The 14,849-nt window shown below is 50.5% G+C and overlaps 1 protein-coding gene across 1 annotated transcript in view; it reads right to left on the bottom strand.

Annotated features, from left to right (window-relative positions):
* GALNT17 (polypeptide N-acetylgalactosaminyltransferase 17) overlaps positions 1 to 6,666 on the bottom strand; it is a gene marked incomplete at both ends in the record, with an annotated part of 478,260 nt that extends 471,594 nt beyond the window's left edge. The window contains one exon of the mRNA XM_082645128.1: positions 6,429 to 6,666. Coding sequence (XP_082501254.1) covers positions 6,429 to 6,666 — 238 coding nt within the window. The remainder of the gene's footprint in view (positions 1 to 6,428) is intronic.
* Positions 6,667 to 14,849: the final 8,183 nt, after the last annotated feature.

Here is a 14,849-nt window from a genome sequence, read left to right as displayed (position 1 = left end):
TGTACATTTTGAATCCCAATTCATCCTGACTCACAGCGACCCCATTTCACAGCTGAGAGGTGGGGAGGCTGGCCCAAGGTCATACAGCTAATAAGTGACAGAACCAGAAATCAAACCTAGTCTGCCTGCCGCCCAAGAGGACACCCTTTCTTCCAATATTCTATTCTTTTATTATTATTTTTTTTTGTCTGCGTTGGGTCTTCACTGCTGCATGCGGGATTTCTCTAGTTGTGATGAGCGGGGGCTACTCTTCATTGCGGTGCGCAGGCTTCTCATTGCAGTGGCTTCTCTTGTTGCGGAGCACAGGCTCTAGGCGCACAGGCTTCAGTAGTTGTGGCACGTGGGCTCAGTAGTTGTGGCTCATGGGCTTAGTTGCTCCACGGCATGTGGGATCTTCCCGGACCAGGGCTCGAACCCAGGTCCCCTGCATTGGCAGGCGGATTCTTAACCACTGTGCCACCAGGGAAGTCCCAATACTCTATTCTTAAAGGCTCAGACGTTTCTGATCTTAGGTGTTTCTTCACTCAACATGGGCTTCACTGCGCCCACGTTCCACCTCTCCGTTGTCACTCTTAGCTCTAATTACGGAGCCTTCTTCCCGTCCACAAAGGACACTCCCGATTTGGCAACAGCAAAGGTCAGGGTGTTGGAGTTCTTCCACGAGAATGACATCGGCGGCCTCTCCCCACTACCTCTGGGCCGGGCAGGCAGCAGCTGCCCCCGCTGGCAGGGTGCCTGTCACACACACTGGCCAACACAGATGTGCCTGTATCTGAGGGTTGTCCAAGAACTGGGCTCCCCATCTCTCCAGGAGCCACCAGATGTGATCAGTCCATCGGAGGTAAAAGAAGTGAGCGTCCCTCCGGTGCCCAGGCTCTGGCTCTGCTGACCAGGCTTCCACACACCTGACCCCTGCCGGCCACCAGGCCCTGATGAAGGCCTGCACACAGCACCTAAGGCTCGCACTGCCCTGGTTTCCTTCTGAGGCTCACTCCAAGGGGGGATTTTAATACGAACATGCGCCCTCTGCTCTCTTCCCCTTACCTCCTTCCCATTGGAAACGCTGGTACATTCCGGCTCAATAGTCTATATAAGCATATGTATATTCCAGGAAAGAGGAAACAGCTCAGGGCCAGCTCTGGCATCCAGGAAGAGATGCTTTCAACACACGATCCCTCTCCTTCTGACGCCAACTGCGAGGCCCACAGAGCACATCTCTGCCTCTCTCCCTCTGCACCAACTCACTTTCCCCGCCTGGTGGGCTTGGCTGATGTGGCAGGCTGGGTGGGCTGCATGTGGGTTGTTTGGGAACGTGCTGGTTTTCTGCAACTCCGACTCCAGCTTCATCTGCCTGTGTGGCTTGGGGGCAGGACTGGGCTGGGTAATTTTGACTTCTCTCCATGCCCGCAAAGATATTCAATTTCTTCGAGCAACCCTACTTCTATTCAATATCTTTCTGAAAACTAAATTTGGAACCTAACCTCAATCAACTGCATTTCCTCTTACGACAGCGGGGCCCGGGGCTTACTGGATGGAGCAGCCACACGTGCCCCTGTGATTCACCACACGGGGGTGCGGATAAGGGACGGGGTCACCAGCCAGAGCTCGGGCTTGCATGGGGCACATGACCTTCACCCTCCCTGCCCTATCAAGGGGATGCTGGACCTGGGAAAAGTACCGTGATATTCAGGAATCTTGACTCTGCCCCTCAGTGGCTGTGTCATCCTGGCTAAGTCACACAGTATCTGTGTCTCACTTTTCTCAGCTCTAAAATGAGAGAAACCAGTAACTTCCTCAGAAGGTGACAGACAGCCAAAAGCCCTGTACAGAGTTACATGGGAATTCTAACAAGAAATCTATCCCTGTGTCCATTTTCCTTATGCCAGTACAAAACCACCATTAAAAAAAAAAAAATTTAACACGGTATTATTTTCTTCTGTATAATCGTTTTGGATTTTCCAAAATTTCCACAATAAAACATGAATTAATTTCATTCTAGAGAGAGAAAGGAACATAAAACCATCATGTTATCAAATCACACATTCAAAGGAAACATACTGAAACGTGTTGGTCCCTAACCTGGGGATTGCTTCACTTCTAGGCTCCTCCCAAGGATCTGATGCTCTTTAGTCAGGATCTGGTGAAGGACCAGAGCAGGCTCAAGATGGCGGAGACAGGATGGCACAGGCAAGATGGCGGACAGGATGGCACAGGCAAGACGGCGGAGACGGGATGGCACAGGCAAGACGGCGGGGACGGGATGGCACGGGCAAGACGGCGGGGACGGGATGGCACGGGCAAGATGGCGGGGACGGGATGGCACGGGCAAGACGGCTACCTCACACTCAGTCCCCCCAGCTAAGTCTTCCCACCTCCTTCCCCTCACCACATCCACCCAACCCAATCCAGCCTTTACAATGTCAAGGTTATTTCCTCTGTGGCTATCATTTACCTCCTAAAACTAGCTCCCATCCAATTAATCAACCAATACACCTTTGGTGCCCACATTATGTACAAAGTGCTGTGACACATGCTGAAGGATGGAGGTGGTATTAAATAACCCAATATATGGTTCGAGACCTTAAAAAGCCTGCAGTCCAGTTCTGGACTCAAAAGATAAAGCCATCGAGGCACAAAAGTCAAAGCCATGGGTGCAAATGGACACAGACAAGAAAGCTTCAAGCACCTTGGAGCAGGGAGAGCTCAGACCGCGTGGCTTCGCACCACTGCCCACCCCCAGGTGGTGACCCTGAGCCAAGCTTTAAAGGACGGATGCAGAAGGGAGGCGGGAAGAGCAAACCAGGACAGCTAGCACTTCTCAAAGACAGGGGCTGAAATGTGGAGGCTACGATCGTAAGACAAATGCAGGGTTATTTCAGCAAGTAGATCAGTCTTGCTCAAAGAGGCCGAGGCACTGGGCCAGGGCGGGAACGTGAGTAGGGGGACTGGGGGGGGGCGGTCCTGACTGTCAGCCTCCAGCCTTGACCACGGTTCCTTAGGAAACACCAAACCACCGGAAGGTCTTGGGCCCTTTGGAAGCGGTGCTTTCCACGCAGACAGCTGGAGACACAGAAAGGAGGGGTGGCAGGGCCCTGGGTTAAAAGGTACTGCGGCAACAGCGAGGGGGCAGCCGACGGGGCCTCACGGAAAGAACGGAAGGGCAGGTGCAAGAGAGTCTGGAGGGGCAAAAATGAACTCATCTCTGTGTGCTCTCCCCTCCATACCAGCTTTTCCACTTTCCCTTTCAAGTGTCCTTTTCAGCCTATATTAAGAAAAACAAAACCATAAAAACGTGTAACTGATTTTCAAAAGGCAGGCACCGAGAGTCTTAGCGGAGACGCCAGTTCTGAGGAAGTCTGGGTCATCCCTGGCCCCCCCAGCCCAGGGGCCCCTCTCAGGACACCCAAGGAAACCATTCCAGGAGTGAGAGAACACTGGAGATGGCTGTGCTGTGTCCCTTCTGCTTGAACTTCATAAGGGTCCACTGGAAAGGTCTGAGAAATCGGAGCCATGATTAAAACACCAGCTCCCATTTGGTACTCGAGGGGCTGGACCCAAGTGTCTCTGTTCCTCCTGTATGCCCAGTGCCCGGCTCTCTCGAGCCCTCCATTAATTCCTGAGGAATAAAGAGCACCAAGGTCAAGGTTACCTTCTCCTCCTTCAGTAGCAAGAGGTGGAGACAGGCTGCAGAGCAAGTGGACACGGGAATCCAGGTCTCATCTCCCAGGCACTCTCCTACCCTGGCACTCTCCTGCCACAGCAGGAGACCCTGGCAGGCCTACAGTATCAACAGGTGGGGCACGCTTTACCCAAAACTAGCACAGGCAGAGGATGGAGCGCTGGGGGGTGGGGTGGAGATGAGGAGGGTCATTACAAATGACACTGGTCAGCCAGGAAGAGAACAGCTACCTTAGTTACAGCTTGAATTCCTGGTTTGCCCAGGAAAAGTTCTCAACCCAGCCTTCCTCAGAGACTGCAAGTAAAGAAAACTCATCTTCCCACCCCACCACACCCAATCCAACCCAACCCAACCAGTCCCAAGTGGCAGACATCCCCAAACCCCCAGGGAATCGCTTACCAGGCAGAGGAGTATACAAGGAAAGAAGCCGAACCCCAGCCCATCTGAAGCAAACTCACAGCTTCCCAGAAGTCCCCACCCCCACTCCAACCAACAGGCAAATGGATTTTCCTCTTTACTCTGCCTGGCATAGGCAGTAGAGGGCACTGGGCCATGGTCCAGGCCACAAGCTTGTCGGAGATGCAAAGTCTCAGGTCCCCACCCTGATCTACTTAATCTGAGATTCTTTGGTTGGGCCTAGAAATCTGCATCTTAACAGGCCCTCCACGTGACTCTGACACATGCCAAAGGTTGAGACACGCCAGTGCAGCAGCTGAGAACCTCAATCCTGGAACCAGACTGTCCAAGTTCAATTCCCAGCTCTGTCATCCCCTAGCTGGGTGGCTGTGAGCAAGCTCCTTAGGGGGAAGTATCAGCACCCATCTCCTAGGGTTGCTGGAAAGACTTAACGAGTCCCTGCGTGTTAGTGGCACTTAGTAAATACCCTTTAGAATTTTATTATTCTTATTTGGGGCACTGGGTGGGTGGGGGTATATCACATTTTATTTCCTAATTGAAACGACTTGTGTCCCTGGGTACAGCCTGACACTTGAAGGAACCAGCTATCTTGCACTCTCTCTTTTGGGTCTTATGGATTGGTCTATGTCACGGATCTGTGTAAAATAATAAGGCCCATCCCATAAGCATCTAATTCCTCCAGAGATGAACTGTGGGCTTTTGTTTCATTCTGTGCCTTGGTTCTTCAACACTCAGGAGAAGAGCTCCCACAAGAACCCCACAGGGGACACCTACAGCCAGGCCACACCTACAGCTGGGCCCCGCTATCTACAAGGGGTCAGTGGGATTGCAGCGTCCCACTGCAGATACAAGTTCAAGGTATCCCCTGGATACTTGCTGAATGACATCAAGAAGACCAAGGGGTTCTTTCAGAGGGTGCTTGGAAATCTGACCCCATCCCACCAGGAAGGACCCAGAAGGGAGCATTGGAAAGCAGGAAGAAGACAATATGGTGATATCCTTCTCCCTGCCTGCCACCGGACTGGTCTCTTGCTCCAAATGCAGGTAGGACAGTAGTTGAGTCCAGTCTTACTAATGTAGAATCTTTTTGTAATCAAAATGAATACTGCTTATAACTAGGAGGAGACAGTAGATAGAAGTTGTCAAGAACACAGGCTCTTTGGTCAACCAGACATGGGGTTCTGACTCCAGACTCTACCACTTACTAGCAGCAGGACATCAGGCAACTTAGTTAACCCCTCCAAGCCTCCTTTTCTTATTTCTGATATGGGGAATGGAAGGAACCACCCTGGACTGATGTGACCACTCAGTGAGATAATGCATTTGTAACAGTCTTGGCACTGTGTCTGGCACAATAAGAATTCCACCACTAATTATTATCATTATCTTTATGACTATCAGTAGCTCTGGAATTACCATGAGGACATGAGTTAGAAGCTCAGGAAGGGAGGTGGCAGCCTTGAATCTGACTTGGATACCAGTCACATGGACCCTGGAGAGCTGCCCATACTCAAGTAAGTAATACTCTGACCTTGGGGGCAGCAAATGTCCAATGACCCATCAGTTCCTGGACCAGATGTGACCAGGGTATATTAAAAGTCTCCCTCTTCTCCTGAAACACTGATGAGAACATTGTATATGGGACAGATTCTGACAACTATCACTGATTGGATGGCACACCTCTCTTTGCTACACTCTCTAAAAACCTGCTTCCCCAACCCACCTCAAACTTTAACAATTGCCCTCAGGCAGCTCTCTCGGGAGAATCCGAGCGTGTTTTTAATAGCAGGCTCACCAAGGCAGCTGCGGGAAGGGAGGAGTCCTCACTGCTAGCTTGCAACCCGCCTCCTAGAGAGATGACATTCCTCCAACCTACTACCGAAGCGCGTTAGCTCCAGACCTGAGGCCTTGACTTTTGCAGACATTTAAGCAGGCCAATGTCCCTCCCCTGTCCGACCCCACCAAACGCTAAGCTGTAAGAGCTCTTTCCTCCCTTAAGTCGCCTGCGCCTCCAGTCCCATTTGGCCGCGCGTCTAGTTTCCGCACTTGGGCCGGAGCGGCCAGGTAATCATTCCTGCACGCGGAGACCGGGAGCCAGCTGTGCTGACGAGTTTCCACGATAAAAGCAAACTTACAGCTGGAGGACAGAAAAGAAACGGGTAATTCTTTCCAGCAGCCCTGGCCTCCTGGCCGAGACTGGGCAGGAAGAGTAAAAGGGCGCGGGGGAGCCAGGAGGTGCTTGCCTCCCGCACCGTGCGCAGGGCCCCCGGGGGGGAACCCGGTGCCCGGCCCGCCCGCGCCGAGCCCTGTGGGCACCCGCGTGCGTCCTTACCATTCAGTTGCCGGTAGACAATGTCCTCGAGCAGCGAGAGGCGCTTGAGGACCGCATCCTGTATGGGGCTGGCGCTGTGCGCGCTGAGGTTGGCCGCCTCGGCGCGCGGCCGAATCTCGTGGAAGGCGTCTCCGCTGCGCACCGAGATGGGCCGGCACTTGGCCAGGAAGAGCACGAAGCCGGCCACCGCGATCAAGTTCAACACCAACAGCACTTTGACTCTTCTCAGTGAAGCCATCAAACACGCCCGGTCGGCCCTCGCCCCGGACCCGCGCCCCCTCGGGCTCCGGCGAGGCGCGGGGCAGCCGGGGGCCGTGCGAGCCTCGCGCTCCGGACGGCTGGCGAGGATCCCAGCCGCTCCCGGCCCCACGGCGCGGAGGCTAGGGCAGCGGAGACGGTTGGGAGGTCCGGGCAGTCGCGGGGAGAGCTAGATGGCTCACACCAAAGGCTTCGGTCTACAGAAGTGCTCCCAGAGATGATGCCTGCTCAGTCCACGGCGCGCGGCCCCTAGCAGGCGCCTCGGCTTCTTGGCGAAGGGCCGGGGGTCTCTCCTCTGCACCACCAAGTGGTTCGCCGCTGGACCTTGGGTCACCGGGAGCGGGGCTGCCAGCGCAGCGGACTCCCGGGGCCCGCGGGCCGGCAGGCGGGGCTGCCCCGGCGCCGCAGCAGGAGCGGCGCGCAGGTGCCGGGCTCAGGGTTCGCCGCCCGCCCGCGGAGGAGCGCGCCGCGCCTCGGGCCGCACAGCCACCACCCTAGTCCGCAGGCGGCCGTCGTGGCGCGCGCCCCGCGGTCTTCAGCCGAGGACCGGCTCCCCGGGGCGGGCGCCTTTGTTCCGCTCACCGACCCGCTCCATCGCGCCGAACTGAGGAAAAACCCGCGCCCAGGGCCCGCATCCTCGCGGCTCCTTAGTCACACTCAAGTCTCGATTACTCTCAAAGTGGGGGCAGCACTAGGGGGCGGGCGAAGGGGCAGAGCGCAACGTCCTCTCCGCCCCCTCGCGCCGGGGGACACCCCACCCCGCCGCCAAACTCAACAGCGCGCACAGCGCCGCGGGCTCCCGGACACGTTCCAAGTCCCGAGCCCACGCAGCGAGTCTTCTGGGCCTGCCGGTCACGCCGGCCTCTCTCCAAGCTGGCGCGTTGGGAGGCTAGCCGGAAGGAGTAGTCGGACCTCAAAAGTCACAGCAGTTCTGTAACCCCCTCCACGAACGTCGCGGGGAGCGCGGAGGGGAGGGACGCGCGCCGTCGCACCCTCCAGTCGCCAGAACAGGCAGCGCTGCTCTTCCCGCGTCCCAAGGAGCCAAACGCCGAGTCTTTTAATTGGCGGACGCTGTGATACCTCCGCTGCGGCAAGGAGAGCCCACACTGCCCCGGGGCGCGAGAGCCCGGAGGGGATGCGCAGGTGGCGGCGGAGGGCGGGGCGCGGCCCGAGGGGACCGGCTGCAGCGCCAGCTCCTCCTCCGCCGCCTCTCTCCCCGCGAGCCAGTCGGCCACCGCCGCCCGCAGGCTGCTGGACGCACAGCTCCCCGGCTCGCCGGCTCTTGCGCGCGCACCCGGAAAGGCTGGGGGCGCCTGGAGAGTGCGGACCGCGCGGGTTGAGGGCAGTCAAGTCATGTTGACGGCTGCCGCGTTGGAGGGACCCTTTGGTTCTCAGCACTCCCCGAGCGGGCGGGTTTGTTCCATCCTGGTTGGCGATGAAGACATCCCTTTCTGTGTGCTCGCAGCTCCGCTTTGCGTGGCCAGGAATGGCTAGAGGGAAAATCTGGCCTGGAGACTCGGATTCTGTTACTTTGGGAGCCAGGCCGAGCGTTAGTGGGCTGGGTGGGTTCCCTCCGTGTGAGAATTCTCATCGTTCAGATTACAGTTTCTGTGTCCAGTCCCACCTCTATACGAATTTTATCGTAAGAACAATATTTTGGCTCTTGGATTTCCGAAATCTCTTCCTCTTCCCAAAGCCAGGAGCTCCAAATGCTGGAATTCAAAACCCCGCGTTGATCCATTTAATTCCTTGGGCCTGAAGCAAGAAATAAGGCTGGCAACTAAAAAAGATCGGGCAGTGAAGCCCAATAAATCTCGTTGTTTCCACCTTACCATTTCGATCTCATTGAAGTGTTTTGATGTTGTTGTTGTTACCGTTGGGTTTTTGTGGTTTGTTGCTGATTTATTATTTGAAATGTTGATTTTCAACATAGAATCCAAGTGAATGAAAAAATATAACAATCTTCTAATTCCCTTGGAACGCTGTGTCCCGGTTCAATAGGTTTTGCTTTGTATAATCTACAAGAAAGTGAATACAAAACTGTTAGATGAAAAAGGCACATCAAAAGCCACAAGGGACAGTTTTTAACCCCACGGGTAGGGCAGGAAAGGGGTTGAGTAGGGAGAAACCTGAGTTATTGAGCCGTTTATAAGACAGGCACTGGGCCACCACCCTCTCCATGTTATCTCACTGAATACCCAGCTGGGTTAGGTGTTATAAACACGCATGGAGGGAAGCTAGCACAATCAAGGGAAGCTTCTACAAAAATAATTTCTGGGCATTTGTTCATCCACAGGACTGCAGCTGGAGAGGCTGAGGCATTGGGCTAGGGTGTCCCAGTAGTAAACGGCTCTAAACCGTGGTGGGCCTGACTCCCAGGCATATACATTTGGGATTAGGAGACCGGAAGCAAATTAGAGGAAATGGCCTCAGAGTAATGGAGATGTTTCCAGGCAAAATTCAACTTCAGTGAGATTTCTTTTCTCCCCCTAAAACCAGAGAGGTCCCTTGCCCAAATTAACTGATGATCTTTTCATGAATCTTATAGGTTTCTCCCCTCACCTTCCACATTCCTCCTGGACAGCTACATTTATACATGACATCTGACACTCTAGACCCAATGAGTGACCCACTGTCATGGTCACACCCTGAAGCCTGTCATCACACAGAAGTGCTGCACTCATGAAATCCTGCACTAAAATCCCACACTGTGCCCACTGCTTTCCTACTCTCAATTCCAACCAAACAGATTCTCCAGCCACCAGCAACCCCTCTCTCCCTCCCCAGTATTTCAGCCCTTCCATGCCCTCTTGAGTTCCTTCTCTACCCTTCCTGGTTACTTGAGACCTGGTTACTCATTTATTTCAAACGCATTCCCAGTAGTGGCCCTGATTCACACACACTCATAGACATGGTCTCCCACTGTGCCCCCAGTTTGGCAATCCCCACCTCTGAATCAATCCCACCCAGGCAAGAGAGGGCACCTAGGGAAAACCATATCACCCCAAAGCTTGGGGACATTACCAATTGGTGGTGTATAATGTGAGCTGGATCCTTCATTCTGCTCAAAAACACTGTTCCATTTCCCTAATCAGCTCCTTTCCCCAGAGATGTTCGAGGTAGACCAGAAGTCCATAAACACCCCTCAGTCAGATACAGAAATTTGTGTGTGTGTATCATTTGGGTATTTTTTTCTGGGGGGAAAGACCCATAACTTCCTTCAGATTCTTAATGTGGTCAGTGACACCCAAATTTTAAGGACCTGCCTGGCATATGTTAGATATGCAAAAACATAAGCAGCTGAATATTTATGGTAGGCCAGCTGCTTATGAAACCAGTGGTGCCAAGGCACACAAGGTTGATGGAGCTCTCCGGTTGCTTGCATATCTTGATGGAAGAAAGCAAACTCTGGACTAAAGCCAACATGCTTGTATGAATGAAGGTTGAACTGATGTGAAGGGATGGAACTAAATAGAGTCTGCCTGCTGAGTAAATTCTCAGGCCTAAAAGGAGCACACCTAGCCACTTAAACTACATACACAGAGATTAAAGGACCTGTTGACAGAGTCATCAATTGCCATGTGCCCAGAGGCTCCCAGAGGGATGAGTGACCTCCCTCAATCAATGACTGCCATCTGTCTACATACCATTTGCCCCCAGTCCAGCTAGTAAAACCAACGAAATTATGCCTCAGTGGCTGTGTGGTCTGTTCACCAGGGGATCTGGGTTTTATTACCCGTTACCAAGAAGCAAATCAATTCTCGACTTTAAAATAAGAAATTTCTCTTGGATGGCTCCAAAAATCTTTCCTAAGCATAAAATTCAGTTAAACTACAAACAACATTTTTAAGAAGAGATTTATTGGTATATTTGTTTGTTTAGCAAACAAAGGAAGGAGATTGATGTATTTCTGTTCATAGGTCACCAAGGATTTTGATTCCAGATACATTTTTCATTCATCAGCCATGGTCCAGAAGATATGGAGCTCTGACCGTTACCTTTGCTTGCCTGTCAAAAAACCTCTCGCATCTCAGCCTAATCCATCACCAAAGTTAAAAATACTTGGCCATCCTGGGACTTCCCTGGTGGTCCAGTGCTTAAGACACTGTGCTTCCAATGCAGGGGTGCAGGTTTGGCCCCTGGTCAGGGAACTAATATCCCTCATGCCATGTAGCCAAAAAAAATAAATACTTTGCCATCCAAATATCTTCTTTGGTGAAATGTCTGTTCAAATCTTTGGACCATTTTTAAAAAATCAAATTGTTTCTTTCTTATTGCTGAGTTTTGAGAGTTTTTTTTTTTTTTTTTTTTTTAATATATTTATTTATTTATTTCTGGCTGCATTGGGTTTTCGTTGCTGTGCCGGCTTTCTCTAATTGCGGCGAGCGGGGCCTGCTCTTCATTGTGGTGTGCAGTCTTCTCATTGCGGTGGCTTCTCTTGTTGCAGAGCATGGACTCTAGGCACATGGGCTTCAGTAGTTGTGGCATGCAGGCTCAGTAGTTGTGGCTCACGGGCTCTAGAGTGCAGCCTCAGTAGTTGTGGCACATGGGCTTAGTTCTTCCCAGACCAGGGCTCGAACCTGTGTCCCCTATATTGGCAGACGGATTCTTAACCACTGCACCACCAGAGAAGTCCCCTGAGAGTTCTTTATGTATTCTGGATACAAGACCTTTGTAAGAAATATGGTTTGCAAATATTATTTTAATTCTATTAAGAATGTTTTATGCAGAAGAAAAGCTTTTAATTTTAACAAAGTCCAGTTTATTGTTACAAAAAATACTTGGAAGTTCATCAAGGAAAACCCGGGGTTCATCTTTCTCCAGAGGCTTTGCCAATCTACTTAATCTTCCAGAAACAGAGAGGTAGAGACTTCACTCTCATAAAACCCTGAACATTACAGCAGATACTGGAATTGTTATTTGGTTTTTTTAACTGAGATATAATTGGCATACATCATTATGTTAATTTCAGGTGTACAACATAATGATTCAATATTTGTATATATTATGAAATGCTCACCACGGAAGTCTAGTTAACATCCATCACTATACAGAGTTAACAACTTTTTTTTCTTGTGATGAGAACTTTTAAGATCTGCCCTCTTAGTAACTTTCAAACATACAAATAGTATTATTAACTATAGTCACCATGCTGTACATTGCATTCCCATGACATTTGTTTTATAGCTGGAAGTGTCTACCTTTTGACCACCTTCACCCAGTTCTCCCACCAGTGCTCACCTCTGGCAACCACCAATCTGTTCTCTGTACCTATGATTCTCGGTTTTTGTTTTTGTTTTCAGATTCCACATATAAGAGGTTGTATAGTATTTGCCTTTTTCTGTTTGACTTATTTCACTGGAGGTTTTTTGTTTGTTTGTTTGTTTGCTCATTCTTTTTTTCCCAACTTTGTTGGCAATATTAATGGCAAAAAAATTTTTGAGAACCTAAAGTATACAGTGTGATAATTTGATATATGTATACATTGTGAAAGAATCCCACTGGAGTTTCTTTTTAAAAGAAAAAAAAGACAGAATCCATCCTTTCCTCCACTTCAAGGAAGCATAATATAAGGGGAGAAAAGACATGACAAGGGGGGATAAATGAAAGGGGAGAGACCAAGCTGCTTCGTGTGCTGAAGGCCTGCCTTGTGTGCCAGCCACTGCACACACATCAGCCTAGACTCACCACTTATTAGCTGTGCGATTCTGAGCAAGTTACCTAACTTCCCTGGGTCTCATCTGTTTCCCCAGCTGTAAAACAGGAATGATATCCATAATACTACCTCATGAAGTTGCAAAGATAAATGCATGTGAATCACTTAGCACAGGGCTAGGCATATAGTAAGCACTGTGGAAATAAACAAAGATCATCCAACTGAGGACAAGCAAAGGTTGTATATTCAGTTTGCTATTGCAAGTGTCGGCTGAAAACAAACCAAAAAAAAAGCACAACATAAAAGTTGAATATTATGTTTTGTATGGCAGACAAAACTGAGGACTTAAGCCTGGGATGCAGCCTCTCAGACAGCTCTGAGAGATTGCTCAGAAGAGGTCAGGCAGGAGCCAGGATATATAAGAGTTTTTGCAACAAAGACCAGGTGGTCAGAGCATCAAAAGATTACTGTTAATTACAGAAAACCAGGCATCTCAAGTTAAGGAATTTAGCGCTTTTCTATATATGGGAAGATGCAAACATCTGGGCTCATTGAAATCATTCCTCTGATATGTACCTCAGCTAAATGGGGCCAGTATCCTGTGTTTTCCCATGCTGAGTCTCCTCAGGTGCACTGTTTGGGGGCAGCTGCAGGGGCTGATGGCTTGATGGGGGGGCATCCTGTTTCCACCCTGAGTTCCTTCAGGGCTCACCATTATGGGCAGCTGCAATGTGATGGCTTGATGGCTGCAACATCCTTTGTTTACCGATAAGGCAGGCAACATTCTTTCAGTCACACAGAGGAGTCAGCCACCATTACTTATGTTTGGCGGAGACTCAAAGGCAAGCAGTGGAGAGGGAAAGCTTTATAGTGGAAAAAGGGAAGGCTTCAGATATGTCCTGATTGGAGGCTGTTGGCCTGGGGAGAGTAGAAGCAGAATAACTAGCAGTCGAGGAGTTAAGGGAACATATTTGGCTTTCTATGATTGGTCCTACGATTCGTTGGTTTCTATGATTGGTCCTACGATTGGTTGGTTTCTATGATTTGTCCTATGATTGGTTCAGACCTAAGTGGGGACAAAAACTAAAGAAGCTGGCAATTGCCGACTAAATCCTGACCATTTTGAGCCACCGACAGCAAAGGCTATGGTTGGGCTTCCCAGATTGGTTGCTGGAGAGGTTGTTGGTCAGAGTTGTACAGTCACAGATGGTTTGGCCATTGTTTGTATTTCAACCTCTCATCACTCAATAAATATTGGTTATTATTGCTGTTATTAAAATTTTGAGAACTAAGAAAGAGTACTAGTTGGTAGAAACATACATCAAAGCAGGTCCGCCTGTCCAAGAGACGTAGGTTACCCCCTCCAGCCCAGGGCCCACTCCGCTGACCACAGCCTCATCAGACAGTAGCAGTGGCTTCCAAAGCGAGTGCGCAAGACAACCCACTAGGGCACAGAAATAAAATATTAGAACGCCTATGTACTGTTAACTAAAATGAGAAAGAAATCTATGTATATTGATATTTAATATATACGATGACAGGGATGCATGTATATAATTTCTTTTTTTTTTTTTTTTTTTTTTTGCGGTATGCGGGCCTCTCACTGTTGTGGCCTCTCCCGCTGCGGAGCACAGGCTCCGGATGCGCAGGCCCAGCGGCCATGGCTCACGGGCCCAGCCGCTCCGCGGCATATGGGATCCTCCCAGACCGGGGCACGAACCCGTATCCCCTGCATCGGCAGGCGGACTCTCAACCACTGCGCCACCAGGGAGGCCCGCATGTATATAATTTCTAAATGATGATACATAGGGAGTTCGCTGGCAGCCTAACAGTTAGGTTTCCAGGCTCCCACTGCCGTGGCCTGGGTTCAGTCCCTGGTTGGGGAACTGAGATCCTGCAAGTCGCACAGCACAGCCAAAAAAAAAAACAATTGAAAATAAAGAAATAATGATACATATAATGGGCATGTACATTTCATATCTTTTCCTGGTAGGATTTGCCATGAAAAGGAAATACTTGCCTACTGGCCGAGTTGCATGGCAGCCCTGGGGTTGTATTTTTCCCTAGAATGCTCCCTTTCTGCCAGAAGTTGGATTCCTTCTAAAACTCAAAGACCCCTATAAGGCCATTTCAGCAACCCAGTCCTTTGTGGAGTCCTATCAGAGAGCCTAAACATACACAGCTTTTTATCAACAAATTACCCACAAATTTATCTACAAATCTACAAAGTATCTAGTCCTTGACTTATTTGTTAATTGAACATTTATTGAGCACTTGCTGTGCGCCACTGTGTGCAGGGTATGGTAGACACACGTTCCCTGGCCTCGGCAGCTTACTGTCTAGCAGAAGAGGCAAATAGTAAACAAATCGAAACACCAAAATTATTAAATTGCACTTAGGAGAAACAACAGGGCCTAACGCTGCGGGGTGGGCAGGGGTGGGGGGTTGCTGTTTGTTCATAGAGTCATAGGGCTTCAGGGGGCCAAGTCCAAGGAGCTGCTGGGGGA

The sequence above is a fragment of the Mesoplodon mirus genome, assembly GCF_964341445.2.
Source record: "Mesoplodon mirus genome assembly, chromosome: 15".
Classification (NCBI taxonomy): Eukaryota; Metazoa; Chordata; class Mammalia; order Artiodactyla; family Ziphiidae; genus Mesoplodon; species Mesoplodon mirus.
The sequence above is the reverse complement of the archived record's forward strand: the minus strand, read 5'-3'. Positions and strand labels throughout refer to the sequence as shown.